The sequence below is a fragment of the Patagioenas fasciata genome, chromosome 2, assembly GCF_037038585.1.
Source record: "Patagioenas fasciata isolate bPatFas1 chromosome 2, bPatFas1.hap1, whole genome shotgun sequence".
Classification (NCBI taxonomy): domain Eukaryota; kingdom Metazoa; phylum Chordata; class Aves; order Columbiformes; family Columbidae; genus Patagioenas; species Patagioenas fasciata.
This window is the reverse complement of record NC_092521.1, coordinates 54,919,921-54,936,227: the sequence shown is the minus strand read 5'-3', so window position 1 is coordinate 54,936,227 and position 16,307 is coordinate 54,919,921. Positions and strand designations below refer to the sequence as shown.

Here is a 16,307-nt window from a genome sequence, read left to right as displayed (position 1 = left end):
GTATAAGTTCAAGCGAGTGAAGAATTTATTCCTGAAGCCTGACCTTTTGTTTACAACTCAGAAAATGTGTGAGTGACTCAGAATGGGATACATCTCCATCCCACGGCTCTGCAGGTGAACTGGAATGAAAGGCAGCAAAAACTCATTTCTGCCTCTGAAGATAAAATTGCCCTCAAAAAACAGAGGCAGCAGGTCTTCTGGGAAACAAGCTCCTTTAGCAAGAGGAAAGCAACACCTTCTCATTGCCCTATGTGGAAAGCAATCCCAAACTTTCTGAGCAAGGAACTTCAGACTTGATTGAGGAGTGAAACTTACTATCTCTGGAACAGACTCCCCAAGTAAATGGCAGAGATGTCATTGCTTGAGTCATTTAAAATTGTACTGAGCTGCAGAAAATCCTGTTACAGCCACCTGCATTGACAGGAAGATCTTAAAACACCTGTGTCCTCTACCACTAATTTCCGAAGTAAAATTATTTTCAAATGATCAATGAACTGACCAAGCAACCAAAAAAATCAATTAAAAAAAGCAGCATCCTATTTTAACAAAGTTGACATGACATTCTCTTTCTCACACTTACCCTATTTGTGCAGTGTAAATTTGTTGGACCCACAGTGATGTGTGAGAGGCTGTCCTGCACACAACAACATGGCTTGGTGGCAGACCAGAGGTGCCATGGTGCAGAAACAGAGAACATTCCAGGAGAAACACCTCTGTGTTGCAGATCAATGATGAGAGACACCATCCTGGGCAGTGCAACTCCTTGAGAAGTTGGTGACCTTTGCTGCTTCCCTGCTTACTACCCAGCACACTGACTACTCACACTTTAGTTCAGCAATGTGTAAAATGATTGCTGCTAGCTTCTGAAATAACTGCTATCTTCAGGTAATCATGGAATCATAAAATCATAGAATAATTTGGCTGTTGGAATGGACCTTCAAAGGTCATCTAGTCCAACCCCCCTGCAATGAGCAGTGACATCTTCCACTAGAACAGGTTGCTCAGACTCTCGTCTCCAGGGATGGGGCATCTACCACCTCTCTGGGCAAACTGTGCCAGCGTTTCACCACCCTCATTCTAAAAAATTTCTTCCTCATGTCTAGACTGAATCTCCCCTCCTTTAGTTTAAAACTATTACCCCTTGTCCTGTCATAACAGGCACTGCTAAAAAGTCTGTCTACATCTTTCTTATAGGTACCCTTTAAGTACTGAAAGGCCATTGTAAGGTCTTCCTGCAGCCTGATCTTCTCCAGCCTGAACAACCCCAACTCTCTCAGCCTGTCCTCATAGCAGGGTTGTTCCAGCCCTCTGATAATTTCTGTGGCCTCCTCTGGTCCCTCTCCAGCAGGTTCATGTCATGCTCAGATGTACTAAATACTATTTGTATGAATATCCTGTAAATCAAATTCATTCTTCTATTTCTTTGAATAACAAAAAAAAAAACACTCTTCCCTTACACCACTAAGTTCTTCACCACCACCGGGCAAATTCTCAGCCTTTCAGCTAGCTAACAAGAAAAGCAGTGGAGCCCAGGCCATGCTGCCCGTGAAAGGCAGGAAAGCTGAGAGGCAGTGGGGAATAAGAACATGTTCCAGCAGAGCGATATCCCAAGAATGCATGGCTGCTATTAGGGTGCTGTGCCCAAGCTGCCAAAATACAGTAAGTTATCCTGTGTCAGATCACGGGCTCACCCAGACCAGAGCCCTGGGTCTTGCCCCATTTCAAAAGCATATAGGAAGTCTATAAGAAAAAAACATGAGTTCAGAACCAAGGCAGGTATAGTGATACACCTTCAGAATAATTTTCTGGTGTTCAGTGATTTGAGACCTAAAACCTTCTCTAGTCAAAGGGAGTGTCTTTGGACTTAGAAGACAGTTCTAAGTGGCTCTAGAAGGTAGAACAATGTTCTTGGCAGAAAGAGGCCTTCTGACTCAAATCATGGGGGCAAGATCCATTGGTGGCTCCTTAGCACAAAAGTCTAGATGCAACTTTCCTAACCCTGCTAATTGCTAAGGGTGGCCAGATGCCTCCTTGTGTGCACCACAGCTTATATTCCCTCCAAGCATACTGAAGCTGGACCATTGGTCCAAGTCCTAGTGAGGGTTCTCAATGTGTAAGCAGGGTTTGACCCCTCATACTAACTCCTTCCTTCTTCCAAACATTTCTCAGTTCCCAGAATACTGGGATTTCTCACTTGCCCAACTGGAGGCTGAGAATTACTGGGACTACTTATTGGCTCAGAGTTATTGCAATCCCACACTTAGGAGCTCTCTCATTACTTCTTATCTTAAAAGCTATGCCTAAGGATCCTTCTGCTAAATAAGATGTACATGCATTTCTGACAATCAAGACTTTTATTTTTAATGATATATGCAGTGTTAAAGCTCCAGAGCAGCAGGCAACAGTACATTGTCACTTCTGATATGCAATGCTTTTTTATCAAGAGTTTTCTTTTGTGTTTTTTTTTTTTTTTTTGAGTTTCTTTGCTATAGCACCAGTTGAAACAGCAAAATGCAAAAACATTGCCAGTGACTGTTAATTAGGAGTTGACTTTCTTGAAAATGCTCTTGTTAATTGATCTACTGCTTCACAAAAAAAAAAAGTGGAAAACAGCAGCAGTGAAGACAAGAGTGGAGACTAGAAAGGCCTTGATTCTCTACGGGCTTGTCAAGGGTTTGGCAGCTCTATAGCCCCCTGCGGTGGGAGTGCTGGACAGCCTGCTGCTTCATCACTAACAATCGAAACAACCAAATGACATCATAAGGGGTTGTCCTACCCACATTGACATAACAAACTTGGCTATTTAGTTGAAGATGTTGTTAAGCCACATATTGGTACAGAATAGCAAAAGATGTTAACATGACTATAGGTAATGCTGGTATTTTACATGTTGTTCACTAGCTCCCCCCATTTTGTTCCTGAAATTGAACCTATGACAAAAGCACCCCATATTTTGAATCCTTAATATTAGTTCAAGTTAAATTTATGTTTATTTCTATTTCAGGCTTATTATATTATTATTTTTATATTTATTTTTTAATTGCCTCCTTGTAATTGTGAGCAGGTACACCAGACCTCAGTGGGACACATATTGTTTGCTCTATCCTAATTTACATTCTAAGGATTTATGTGCTATCTTTTTGCTGCTGCTGCACTAAGTACCTGTTTTTACTGTGAAATCAAAATTCAGTTTGGGGAGCTGGCTAAGGAAGACAGTTTTATGTCTTAAACATTGACCAGTTGCATTCTTTTCATTCACTGGAAAAAAAGTAAAAAATAACACCCATGACTTGATAACTACCATGTGTGATATAGTATTACCAGTGGAACAGCAGGAGTAGCAAAGAGCCTGATAAGGCCACTAGAAGGAAGAATGCAAATCTATCTTCTCCCTGAGCAGGAACGGCAGCACTGTCCTGCTTGCCAAACATGAGCCAAAGCAGAAACCTGAGAATATATCACTCATGCAAATGCAAAATATGCAAGCTCTAAATTGGCAGTTTGTTGTCAAACTAACTTTCTCTAAGTTTTGTTCTTTGTTGCCATCTCAAGCTTACGGTAAATCTGTCATCAAGGTTTTATTCTGGGAGGAGTGAAAATGGGGATGGATTTTGTTTCCTTTTTCAAGTGATCAATTTTCTGGAAATGTGTGTGGACTAAGAAGTAGCTGAACTGATAATTTGAATTTGTTGACAGAAAACTCAGCCAAAATGAAAGCTTCTTCCTTCATTCTGGGAAAGCAGCCTACAGTACCTCGGCAGGAAAAGCAGCACTTGCATCTCAGCTCTGTGCGTCAGAATGAGTCTCCAATGTTCAGTAAATCCTCCTAAATGTACCAGCCTCCTGGCAGTGAAATTTTTTATTATATTTGTCCTCTGCAGAGAAGCTTTGCAATTACAAATCTTTTTCTCAGGACCTGAACATACTAATTCTCCCACCCCTCCCCTCCTGAATGCGAAAAACTAGAGCTATTATGCCACCAGCTTTGGAAATGAACCCTTGTGGGGTTTTTGCTGATCTCTTTTCATATTGCTTCAGAAACAGTACATCTTCTGTGAACAGCCATATGTGACATTGAAGCACCTGGCACCAGATTTTATATACACACTTCTAAGAGTATCCCATGGTGGGTAGTTAGAGCTCTCTCTTCAGTGGGGTAACATCCCTCACTAATGAGTAGCTTTTAATAGCTGGTTTAATGTTAACATTGTGGTCTCACACTTCAGTATTGTTAAATCACTCTTTTCTCTCCTGTCACCTAACACAACTGTTACGTGGCCAGGCACAATGACAAGCTAATTGTGAGCACATCAACAAAAAGAAATTTTATCTCCTATAAATGTCAATAAATAGAGACACCTGCACATCTCATTACCACAGCTGGTAGGTTACTAGCCAACGCTTCTGAGAAAATATAGCATGAAGAGGTTCGCTTCCTCTGTCCTCACCTATATTACACAGTAACTACTACATTAGCACTTGTACTGGGACAACTTGAATCCAGGAGGCAACTCAAGAGGCAAAGCTTTGCTCGGGCTTTCAGGGGGGGCTTTCAGGCACCAGGGTAAATGGAATAAATGTAGTCCCAATCCTGGCTGTCATAGATTTCATGTTTAATTAAGCAACTCAGCCATTCTTTATCAGTGTTAGCTGTGGGGGACATTACCTGCTCCAGGTGGCACTTCAGTTCAGTCATCTCCACCTCCCATGCTGCCTTGTGCAGGGCGTACTGCTGCTGGAGCCCCTGGCGCTCCCGCTCCTCATCCCGCAGTTCTGAGCGGAACTCGTCCAGCAAACCCTTCAGAGCATTCAGGAGCTTCCGATTTTCTCTTGCCTGCCACAACAAAGCAAAAGAAATGCTGTCATTGGATGCTTCATTTTTAGGTGGAACTGGAAGGAAGAGAAAGTGCCTTGGCTATCTTTTGCATGAGAAAACTAAGGATAGCAATGCCCAGGGAAGAGGTTGAGTCATCATTTCAGGAGGTATTCAAAAAACATGTAGATGTGGTGCTTAGGGACATGGCTTAGTGGTGGACTTGGAAGCGTTAAGTTTATGGTTAGACTCAATGATCTTAGGGGTCTTTTCCGACCTAAATGATGACATGATTCTGCACTTTGTGATTCTACTTCTTGTTAGCTCTAGTCCTGAAGCACCCATGAAAACCCAAGATACTTAAGTCACATTGAAAAAGGTACTAAGCATCTTTCTGGATTGAGGACATGTAATAACTTATTTTTTAATACTGTAAACCAAAGCTAGAGTATAATTCCTGAAGTTTGTTGGGTAGCTGGACATCTCACAGATAAGTCACAGCTCACCACCAAACCTTAAATACTTGTAAACTACATATAAGGAAAAGGGATTAATTTTCAGTGCTTTTGTATTTTCAGACAAAATCACTTTGGGGAAAAAAAAAAAGTGTGGTTTTGAGCTGAGTATCTCTGTTAAGATGTTTCACTGGTCTGTACTTCACATTTCTCCTCTATTGGTCAGGTGAGCCACTTTCCCTCTTGCAGATAGGATCAAAGAGCAAACCCCCATCCACATCTCATCGTGGTCATACTGAAAACGTCTGTGCTCTTGTTCTAGCCAGGAGCCAAAAATTGAGTTAAAAGTCTAGCCCAGAGCTGAGATCTGATCTTGGCAAGTACTGAGAGACAGCATGCATACTTATTCAAATCTCTAATTTTTTTCAATTAGTTTTGGCATTTACTTTCTGCAAATTCCCTGAAGACTTGCAAAACCTGCCATTTTTATGATAAATATTGAAAACTGTTTTTTAAAGATCCATTCTAGATCAGTAAAACAAAAGGTATCCCACTGGTTTTTGCAGTCATTGAATAAGAAAACAGAAAAGTGTGACATGATTTATTTATCCAAAATTTCAATAAAATACTCCCAATGAGCCTCTCAAAGACCAGGGAGTAGCCAGAGATTGTATCTGACAAGCTATTCTGAATAGAAAAGACTTTTGAGAAAATTATACTTGATTAGCAAACACAGCATGAGCAGAAAGATGGGAAAGCTTATTCAACAAATTCAGCATTTAATCACCTGGTTCTTGTGAATGTGTTAGGTTCCTTGGGAAGGCCTAACTCAAATTATCTGTCTTGATTCTTGCATGATAGTCCAATTAATTTTATTTTTATTTATTTTTCCAAGTGGAGAATTCCTGCAGTTCCTCTTATCTGGTGTTTCATGAAAGTATCTACATGGGGACTACTTTGTAGACAAGTCAAGTAAACAGACGTCCACAAAAATCTAAATAATTTTCATGTGCTTTTTTCAGTGACAATACCTATAAAATTTTATGCAGGCAACTAAGCTGATTTCATATACTCATCAGGTTTTTGGCATCACTGAACCCACCTCACTTTTATAATCACTAATCGGACATATCACAGTGCCTTTTTTCTTTAAAAGACAAACAAATGTGGTCTACTTTTTCCAAGCCATTTGGTTCATCAGCAAAAATATGCTAGATGCAGGGAAATGACTGCAGGTGCTCATTGACTGACCAATAATCTGTTTGGGCTAATGAAATGTGATGGCGTACAACACGGGGCTTCATAACAAATGCACCCACAGAAGCAGAATTAATTCCATTAACATTTAATGCCAATTAGCAGTTCCCTACTATACAGCAGTAGTCTCCATCATGCATATAAGATCACCTGCTTTTCAATATGCAATGAGATTTTATGTTTCCACCATGAATTTTCGTTCTGATACCCAATTAAGGCTAAATTCCCCAAACATCTCAAGCCCCTTGTGTAGCAATCAGAATAAAAAATCTTTTGAAGATTCGTCCTTAATGTCGCAACAGGAGCTGCTGGGTATTGAGCACATCAAAATCTGTCCTCATCCTCTCTGAAAACCCTGACTCCAAATGTCTACGAAGTGCTTTCATTCAAGAGACACATTCTGTGTTTTCTGGTATGTTGCATAAACCTTTCTCTGACCAAGTAGTCTAAAGGCTCCATGAGGGAAACTGACACAGAAGAAGAATAAAACCAAATAACACTAAAGCAAGCTATATCCCTTATTCTTGTGCATATATTTGATAGCTGTAGAGTCCTGTAAAATTAAGTCTGCAAAGAAAGAAGTGATGGACTAGTACAGAGAGGAGCCAAAAGAGCCTCATTGTAGGTTTGCAGCCTACTGGGATGAGGGCATGTCTTATTTCTAGAGGCATTACATCAATGTTGCTGTTATGAGACAAGTACCCCAGGTGCCCCCTGGGCTTGCTGGGATTATAATTAACTTGCCAATATAAATCCAATTTTGGCTACATACTTCAAACTCCTGCAGAGAAGTCTCTTTTGCCTGACTTTGTATTTACAGTCTGAAGTTGGAGAGGTCTGTGAGATTATTTTTCTGTGTTGCCAAGCTGGAGTGTTTTTGGAGAACAGATGAAGTACTTCTGAGACAATGTGCTCTGAAATACATTTACATCTAGACATTCTTTAGATTTCTGCTGGTAAAACTGCCAAACATCTCCTGCATAAGAATAAGTCCCATAGATACAAAACAAGGATTGTTACAGCCTTCCCTTCCTCCCAGGGATATTGTCCAGGCAGAAGAAAGGGGTTATGGCTGTGATTTCCTGGACAGTTTCCCATGCAAGAAGCTGGCTCTTTAGTACCTTACCAGTTACCAAACTTTAGAGCCTGAAGGAATTTGACGGATTCACAATTGACCTAAGACAAGAGAATTACAAAAGCAGATTAAAGCCTTGTTGCATCCACACCTCAGGATTTATAGGTAAAGGGAACAACAGCTGACAATAAGTAAAAACGTAGTGTATCTCAATTAAATTCCAAGACTTTGGAGTCTGTACTACACAAAGTCAATCCAAGAGATGGGAGACTTCAGCTCTAGAAAAGTCTGGCACCACAGCAGTTTTGAAGCTTGGTTCTGCTTTTAATCACAATTATTTTCTGCTCTGAGAATCTCACTTAAGAATTTAGCCACAGTCTGGTATTACAAGCATATTAGTAGAACAGTCAATTAAAAACACAAGGTCAGGAACCTAAACAGCAAACAGGAACTGTGCATTTTCTCTGCGCAGTCACAGACCCTGGCAAAAGTGAAGCTGGATCTCGGTGCAAATAATTTTAGTATATTTAGGTCTTAATTACTATTCTTTTGGGCTTTTCTCTTAGCTAAACTTTGAAAGCAAATATTGTATGAGCAAAAAGAGATCTAACTGGGGATTTTCTTGACTCCCCTCCAGCAACAACATGAGTGTACTGTTTTTTAATGCTTTTTCCATTGGACCATAGATGTGTATACTCTTCTTCCTCCCCTGATCTTGCACCATCCAACGGGCACCTCAGCCCTTCCACTCAACTGAACCAGAGCTCTTCCTTTTTCCGCAGGCTATTCTTTACAATCTCTTACTACACACATAGAAACTCTGACTCACAGCAAGCCCTCCACCACTGTGTCACCAGCCTGACTTGCCTGTGTATCTCCTGCCAGTGATCAGACCTGACTCTTGAGTCCTTGCCAGTTCCTTGCCCAAATCTTTCAGCAGCGTGCCCCAGCTGCCAGCCAAGAGATAACGCCATGAAGAGAAAGACAAATTGGCTACTCTGCCTCTCATCAACTAAACTTTTTCTCCATTTTCCCCTCTGCTATTCCTTCACACAATGGCCACACAAAAATCCCAGACAAGGGAGATGTGTACTTTCCACCTAGTCGAGTACCTCAAATCACAGTAATATAAAATTAGAGGTTGCTTTTTGAAATTAAGGCTGCAGGGTTTATCATTTTTTCTCAAAACAATTCCACTTTCCAGGCAGAGTGAGAAAGTCAGCAGCTGAGTGCAGGTTGAAAATACAAGCCATTAAATATTAATGTTAAAAGTTAAAAATAAATATGGGTTACTTCAAGTTACCGTAAGCTCTTTATTTTTTCTGACCTAGTTATTTCAGTCACTCCTAGACTATTACAAAATTTCCTTCCTAATGTGAAACAAGTGCTGATGCGTTTCATCTCAGAGCTTGTCAGGCAGAGCCAGCATCTTAGGTCTCTCCTGGGCAGATGCAAACCTTAGAGGCTTCCATCTTCACCACTCACACTCTACCCCAAATTCCCTATATAAACAGCGCTTACTTCTAGCTGAGAGCTTAAGGAAACTCCAGAAGACCCCAAAAACCCTGGGTTTTTTTCAGCATAGCCTGACAAGTCAGTGGTGTACTGGGGGATGAGCACTGCTGAGATCCACCCCTTCAGGAAGGACGTGCTCTGGGTCTGCTGATACTCTCAGAGCTTTTGAATCTGGGACAACACAGGCAAAGTGGTTTCTTGCTCTAGTTTTGTTTAGTTAATGTGTTTTGGGATCATAGATGAACAAAGTAGAGCTGATGCTTATGGGGGAAAGTCTGCGTGTAAGTAGATATGTGTAGAGCAAGGACCAGGGTCTGTGTGTAGAGGACAGGACCAGGACCTGTGAGGTTGGTGAGCATGACAAAGGTCCTGCATGTGCAAAGTTTGTAGGGCCAAGCCATCCACCACAGTGAGATGGACAATTCAGGACAACTGATACTAAGGGATGTAGGAGTAGAGCTTGGCTCTGGCAGAGCCTTGAGGGCCAGGAGGTGTGCAGGCAGTTAGTCCTCTGTCGCAGTCCTCCAGAAGACACTTCTGATGCCCTGAATCTAGGACAGCAGCAGAATTAACTTACACTAAGGCTTCCTAGTTCTGTGCCAGAGAAGAATCATAATCCTTTCTCGCCATTGACAAATACAAGTCCCGTAGCACTGAAAATTGGTTTTACATGCCTGTCAATAAACACAGTGTTTGTTAGAAGATTCACTAGCGTGAACGGGCAAAACAAGTAATAGTGCTCCAGATGAAAAATATTTAGCAGGCTCACTGACACTTGCAGTGTCAAAATAACACTTTTTTTCCTAGTTGGAAGGCAAGAAGCCTATTTTACCTTCATAAATCCATCTGGATATCATGCAATATTCAACATCAAGAGGTGGTCTGTTCTTATGGGTCATTTCTTTAAGCAAGATTACCTGGAACTGCTGCATTAGAATATCATTCAATGTATATAAAAATGAATTATAAGCAGTCCTACTTCCAATTTCTGCCACCTCAATTGAGATTAATTCCTAATCAATGATTATTTCAAAGAGGATCTAATTTATTTGCATGTTCTTGGTCATTTTAAGAGCTCTATATGGAAAGTTAGTACATGACAGACTTTGTACTGAGATAGTACATTGGTTTATGTTTATTTTACTAATTTTAGATTAAATCAGCCTACAGATGGAAAGCAGTTAAATGATGTGCTCAGGAGCATCTATTCATGGCCTTCTTCAGCCTCTGTGAGACAGGAGTTTGCTGAGTGGATGACAGTGATGGGGCCGGGTGACAGGCACGGTATATCCTCAAAATCAGCAATGTTTAACCTCCCACAGGATCAATAACACTAGAACCTTTCCAAATGCCAAACTGATCAAATGAAAACTACCTTGGTAGCACACTTCACAGAAAAGAGTAGCTAGAGAATGGAATTGTCAGCTAGCACTGTGAAAAAGGAAACAGCAAACGAGTATATAAACGTAAAGCAGAACATGAAGTAGCACAAAGATCACAGATCTCTACAATTTTTTGTTCAAGCAGAAATTCTAACTGAGGTTGCAGATTGAACTAGAGAGGCATGTTGCAAGGCAGCCTGTGGATCTCCCAGCACCAGCCCAACTTTATTATAGGATAGAGACTTACTGTTGTATACTGTTTATCTATTAGGCCATATAGATAGTAAATAAACAGGTTGCATATCATTGTGAGAGTCTGGGGAATTCAAGGCAAAAAACTGAAATGCAAAGACACACACCATACCCAGATCCTTCAGTGAGTTCAGCAAAGTAATGTGATAATATAAAGTACGTATTTTCCTGATACCCCTTCCTGTGGAGCAGACTCCCGAGTCAAAGGCCTGCATCGAGATGGGGCATGAAGCACAATGCTTCAAGATCTTTTCCACTGAATTTTTGTTTTACACAGAATTCTTGCTCCATTCTACTTATGCTTGCAAAGAAGTCCATGTAAGGATTTTTTTTCACCTGAATTATTTTCTGTTTTAAAAATATAAGAAGATGCTTCTAAAGAACTGTTGGAAGACCTACGTCTGTCCCCTTTTAATGTTTGCTATTATTATTGTTAGGACTGCTGGTATATTAAATGCACAAAGGAAAAGCTAGGATATATGGCAGTGCTCTAAAATACACAGACAGGGCACAGGAGATGTCAGGGAAAAGTCAGCATGATTAGCTTTTAGGCATTTAAAAACGAGCCCAGTGACAGGAAGGAACTTTGGATTGTTTTCCCATCGTCTCTAAGGGAAACCTTAAATACATGCGCTAGTTTCTTAGATTACTTAAAGGAAATAAAATCACCTCTTCTTGCTAACTTGACAGTGGAATACAATAGATGTGCTCAGGCAAGAGAAGCATGTAAATTCTGCAGACCGTCACATACTGATAGATGTTTCTGGGCAAACAGCCACAAGAGGAAATAGGATTTTTCACTGATAGCATCTGCCAACAGGAGAACAGTAATCACATGGCTCCTGATTAAATATAAATATAATGGATGAAATCCACTCTAATTGCCATGTAGCTAGAAGTGTTTTTACAAGTATGATTCTAGGTGACTTAGCACAGCAGCAGAAGAAAATGAACTCCCTTGGAAAATCCAGAGTTTCCATTCCCAGGGCATGATACACAAATGGTGTAGTACCTGTTTCCGCTGCTGCAGTAATTCTGCAGTCTGCAGCTGTGGTCCGTGATCAGTGCTCTCTGTGGCGGGACACGGGGAGAAATCTGTCAGTGCAAACACGACGTCCTCTTCCTCTTCCTCTTGCTCTGCATCATCTTCTTTCTGCTCAGATTGAACGTCAAAGTCTGGGAGGGCCTCAGGGTGCTCAGTCTAAAACGCAAATGGGACACATCAACACTCCTTTGCAATGATCAGAGGGATGGAACACTTCTCCTATGAGGGAGGGCTGAGAGAGTTGGGGTTGCTCCGGGGAGACCTTATAGTGGCCTGTCAGTACTTAAAGGAGGCTTATAAGAAAGATGGGGACAGACTTTTTAGCAGTGCCTGTTATGACAGGACAAGGGGTAATAGCTTTAAACTAATAGAGGGGAGATTTAGACTAGACATGAGGAAGAAATTTTTTACAATGAGGTAGTAAATTACTGGCACAGGTTGCCCAGAGAGGTGGTAGATGCCCCATCCCTGGAGACATTCAAGGCCAGGCTGGACGGGGCTTTGAGCAAACTGATCTAGTTGAAGATGTCCCTGCTCATTGCAGGGGATCGGACTAGATGACTTTTGAAGGTCCCGTCCAACCCAAACTATTCTATGATTCTCTGAAATTTGTTGAAGGGCTAAGGGAAGGGACTGTCTTCCCCTGCATCTCTGTGGAGAATATATTGACTTTGATTCTGTAGGGTACAGGAAATTATCTTTGGGTGATGTATGACATGTTGCATATGTGAATACAACATTACGCAGGCCTGCAAAATAGGAGATCTCTGGAGCTGAGAAGATGAGTGTACAACTAAAATGCAGCATGATTGATATAATTCATCACGCACTAATGAAAAGCTATAGAAGACACTGGTGTATTGTCTGCTGAAGGTATGGACATCAGGAAGTATCCAAATCCAGCACTTTATTATCCTCTAATGTGTCAGCAAAATACAACTCCAGTAATGACTGGAGGTGGATTGATTGTTAATCAACCAGTCAAAAAATCTGAACGGTGAAAAAATGAAAGCTACTTTGATATTAGAATATGAGCTAGTTTACACAGAAGCAAATTAGGACTGCTGAAGTAAAGTAGAAGCAAATTATTCCTAAATAGCTACTCATCTCTTGTTTCTGACTCATATTACCACAGCAGATGAAGATGTTCATCCACCTTTTGTCTAAGAATACAAAACATCCGAGTATTCATCTGAAGCACACTCCTACCAGACCTGAAAGGTTACTTATGCTGCCAAATGCAGCAAATGTTGAAAAACACTAGGCATGTAAGTATCAGAAATACTGAGAAAAATTACTTAGTTAACTTAGCAAATGGTTTCAGAATTGCATGAACCTGTGAAATAAATGTATCTCTCTCAAGAATTTTGCACAAAATGTCAGAATGAGCAAAAACTTTTTTCTACTTATTTTTTCTTCAGGTTAAGTTTCCAAAGCAAATGGCAATCCTGGATGTGCAACTCAACACAATTTAGCAGCACCTTTCTTCACAGTGCATGTGGGCTGGCAATCACACTCCTGTTGAGATGTGTCAGCTTGGGGATTCCAGGTTGTTATGTACTTCTGAAACTCCTGATCTTAATTTAGTTGCTACTTGGAAAATCACCATGATGACTACTGGTGTACTGCTGCTGACGGTGACAGACGCGTGCATGGAGAAGAGGAACAAACAAGAATGATTCACTGTAAGTTCCCACAAGAAGCTGTATAATTCTCCTGCCAACACAAAAACAGAGCTTCCCTCCATCTGTATTGTTGAAGGCTTTGTAAGGAACACACTGTGCACACGATGAGAAAAACGACAGCTCTCAACCCATCTAAATAGATTTGACTCCATCAGCTCACCAACATACTCTTCTTTCCAAAAATTACTCAGGAGTTGTATTGCTGAGACCTAATTAAATTTTCATTTGCTATGAGAGAATTTTTCAGGACCAGATGTTTGTACTAGTTAAGGGTTTAGATTTAAAGATGGGTGATTTGTAACATATCGTGCAGACTATACTTTAGCACATGCCAACTTAGAAAAAAGACTTCATGTTTAATTTGACTTGCCTTTAAATCTACATGTAATTATAAAGTTGCTGATGCCACACTGTATTTACAGTCTACACTTAAAGAAGGGATACCCCAGAACCCCCACCACTTGCAATTCCATTGGGTTAATAAGGTGGGACAGTTACCTCTAAGATGTCCTCCCCTTCCTCCTCCATTCGCTTGCCTTGCCGCCAATGTTTCAACAGCCACTTCAGTTTGACGTAGAGGAGAAAGGTGTCCTGCTTGAAATGCCGGAGCTCTTGCTGCAGCAGACTTTTCTCCTGGCTCCAGGTCTTCTCTTCCAGTTTGTTCTGCAAAGTCAAGCTCTGCACTTCCAAGTCTTTCCTCCGCAGGGTCTGCATATGCTCCTCCTCCAGCTTTAATGGAACAACAGACACCATGTCAATGAGGTTGTGTCCTGGGGCGGTCTCCAGGACTTGTACTTTGATGGGTGAGACAAACTGAAATCTCTAGTTTTCATCAGTAGTGAGTAGCTATTGAGTTTGGCTCACTAAGTCCCTCAGCAGTTATGACTGTCAAGGAAATTAAAGGACAACAGCTGATAAGCTTAGATAACCATATCCAACTAACCTGCTGTGGAAGTGGACAGTTTGTTTACTTTGAAGACACATGAGACCTTTGCTGCTGCTTTTTATACCACTCATGTTTTCCCCTCTCTCTTGATTGCATACCTGCAGTGTGTTCCCAGCACAGCCGCCACCCCACACTGCTGCACTATCACACCTGCTAAATGCATTTTCAGTCATTCCTACACGGTGGGACCACAGCTGCGCTTCAGACAACCTGGAATGTTATCTTTGCCTCTTGCCTCCCCAGTCACTGACGCATCCTTTCCTCTGTGGCTACATCTCCCTCTTCTTCTGAAGGGGCAACATTTCCCAAGGAACCACATCCAGTATTTCAGATACAACTACTGGTCCCTCACTTCTCACAGTTCATACTTGGGAGGCACCTGAATGACTCACAGTAAACTGTTTCTCATTCTGATATGACCAGATCAGGGACACATGCAGGAATCAAATAGACAGCAATAGGCTGCAACTCAGTATTCACCACTTCTCTCAGTTTCAGTACTAGAAGCACCAAGAAATGCTCACTCTTTGGAGCACACGTGTAATTACATCTGTTTCAACACAAGGCCACCTGAAACATTATTCTTTAAATTTGACTTCTCCCTCAATATGTCAAAACCAAACCATGGCATGACCTGCGCACAATAGCACATGTAGAAGTTAGTTGCACAATATCTCATATTCTACATGGATGAAATCATGTTTTCGGTTAAACCAAGTTGTGGTTCACACTGATCAAGAAAAAGCTGATGGAAAACGAGTACAGAGCCACTGCTAACAGATACCAGTTGCTACCATTTTCCATTCTATGGAACAACAGCCTCTCCCTCTGCTGACCAGCTCCATAGATGAAGTCTATGAAAGCCACAGTACACTAATGACCACGATGATTTAAATTGTAAGAATATACCCTGCAACAAACATTCAAACAGGAACGAAGAATACTTCAGATTCTTCCTCAGGAGCGTGGAGCCCCTGGCAATTAATACTGCTGAGAAATACAGGCTTGATTTACATGGCAACATTCAGATGCTTCTGATACAGGCTACTGGTGCATACTTGATGGTTTATTAAGGACCTTCCCACCTTTTAAATGATGTGCTCTGGCATAATGCAAATTCTCAGCGCCTATGCTACTATGCCTTAAATATTCCCGATTAAATTAAAATTATTTACAGTAGTTGTTAGCTTAAATGGGTTTAAAATGCAGCTTAAAAGTAGTTCGGAGCAAAATTAGCTATAATGGCCCAAAAAACATACACACAACTCCTAATAACACTTATGGAGATTGTACGCTGCTAGCACACATCAATTTGATACCATTAAACATTGCCCAAAATGAAACAGGAAAAAAAAGAATTCTTTAAAATTTAATTTTTACAGGAAGAAGCAAATTTTTTGTGGTGATGCTGGTTCTTCCACCAAATGAAGTTATGGTTAAATACAGCGAAGATCTGAGTCATTTCCACCAGAAATCCCGGAAGAGGATAAAAAAGGAACAATATCAACCGGATGGGCATAATCTGGAAAAAATGAAGAATCCAGAAGATGCTTTTATTCTTCTGTTTCTCCTGGCTGTCAACATGAATAGCTAGCTTTGATTTTGCTGCATTTTTCATTGTTTTTACAAGCTGTTATGACTGGAGTCCCTGTGGTCACAAATTCTTGCAGAAGACCCTGGTGTAGGTAGCTTCACAGAGTATTATGCTTTCAGTGGATAGCTATTGCAAAAGAAAAGAACTTGAAGAGGCAGATATAGCTTCCAAAAAGCTTTCATGGCCAAGGCAACTAGGAAGGAAATCAATTTACTGGTTGCCTTCAAAAGCCTCCATGAGAAAGCTCCCATGGAGATCAACTGGAAATTAAAGCTACTTATGAAAAAA

General features: G+C 41.0%; 1 protein-coding gene across 9 annotated transcripts in view; it reads right to left on the bottom strand.

The window, feature by feature from the left end:
• Positions 1-16,307, bottom strand: part of MTCL1 (microtubule crosslinking factor 1) — a 126,343-nt gene that overhangs the window by 17,897 nt on the left and 92,139 nt on the right. For all 9 annotated transcript variants that reach the window (XM_071804241.1, XM_065830390.2, XM_065830387.2 and 6 more), the window contains 3 exons: positions 13,978-14,208; positions 11,762-11,950; positions 4,667-4,834 (listed from right to left, as the gene is read on the bottom strand). In XM_071804241.1, the coding sequence (XP_071660342.1) occupies positions 4,667-4,834; positions 11,762-11,950; positions 13,978-14,208 (588 nt within the window). The remainder of the gene's footprint in view (positions 1-4,666; positions 4,835-11,761; positions 11,951-13,977; positions 14,209-16,307) is intronic.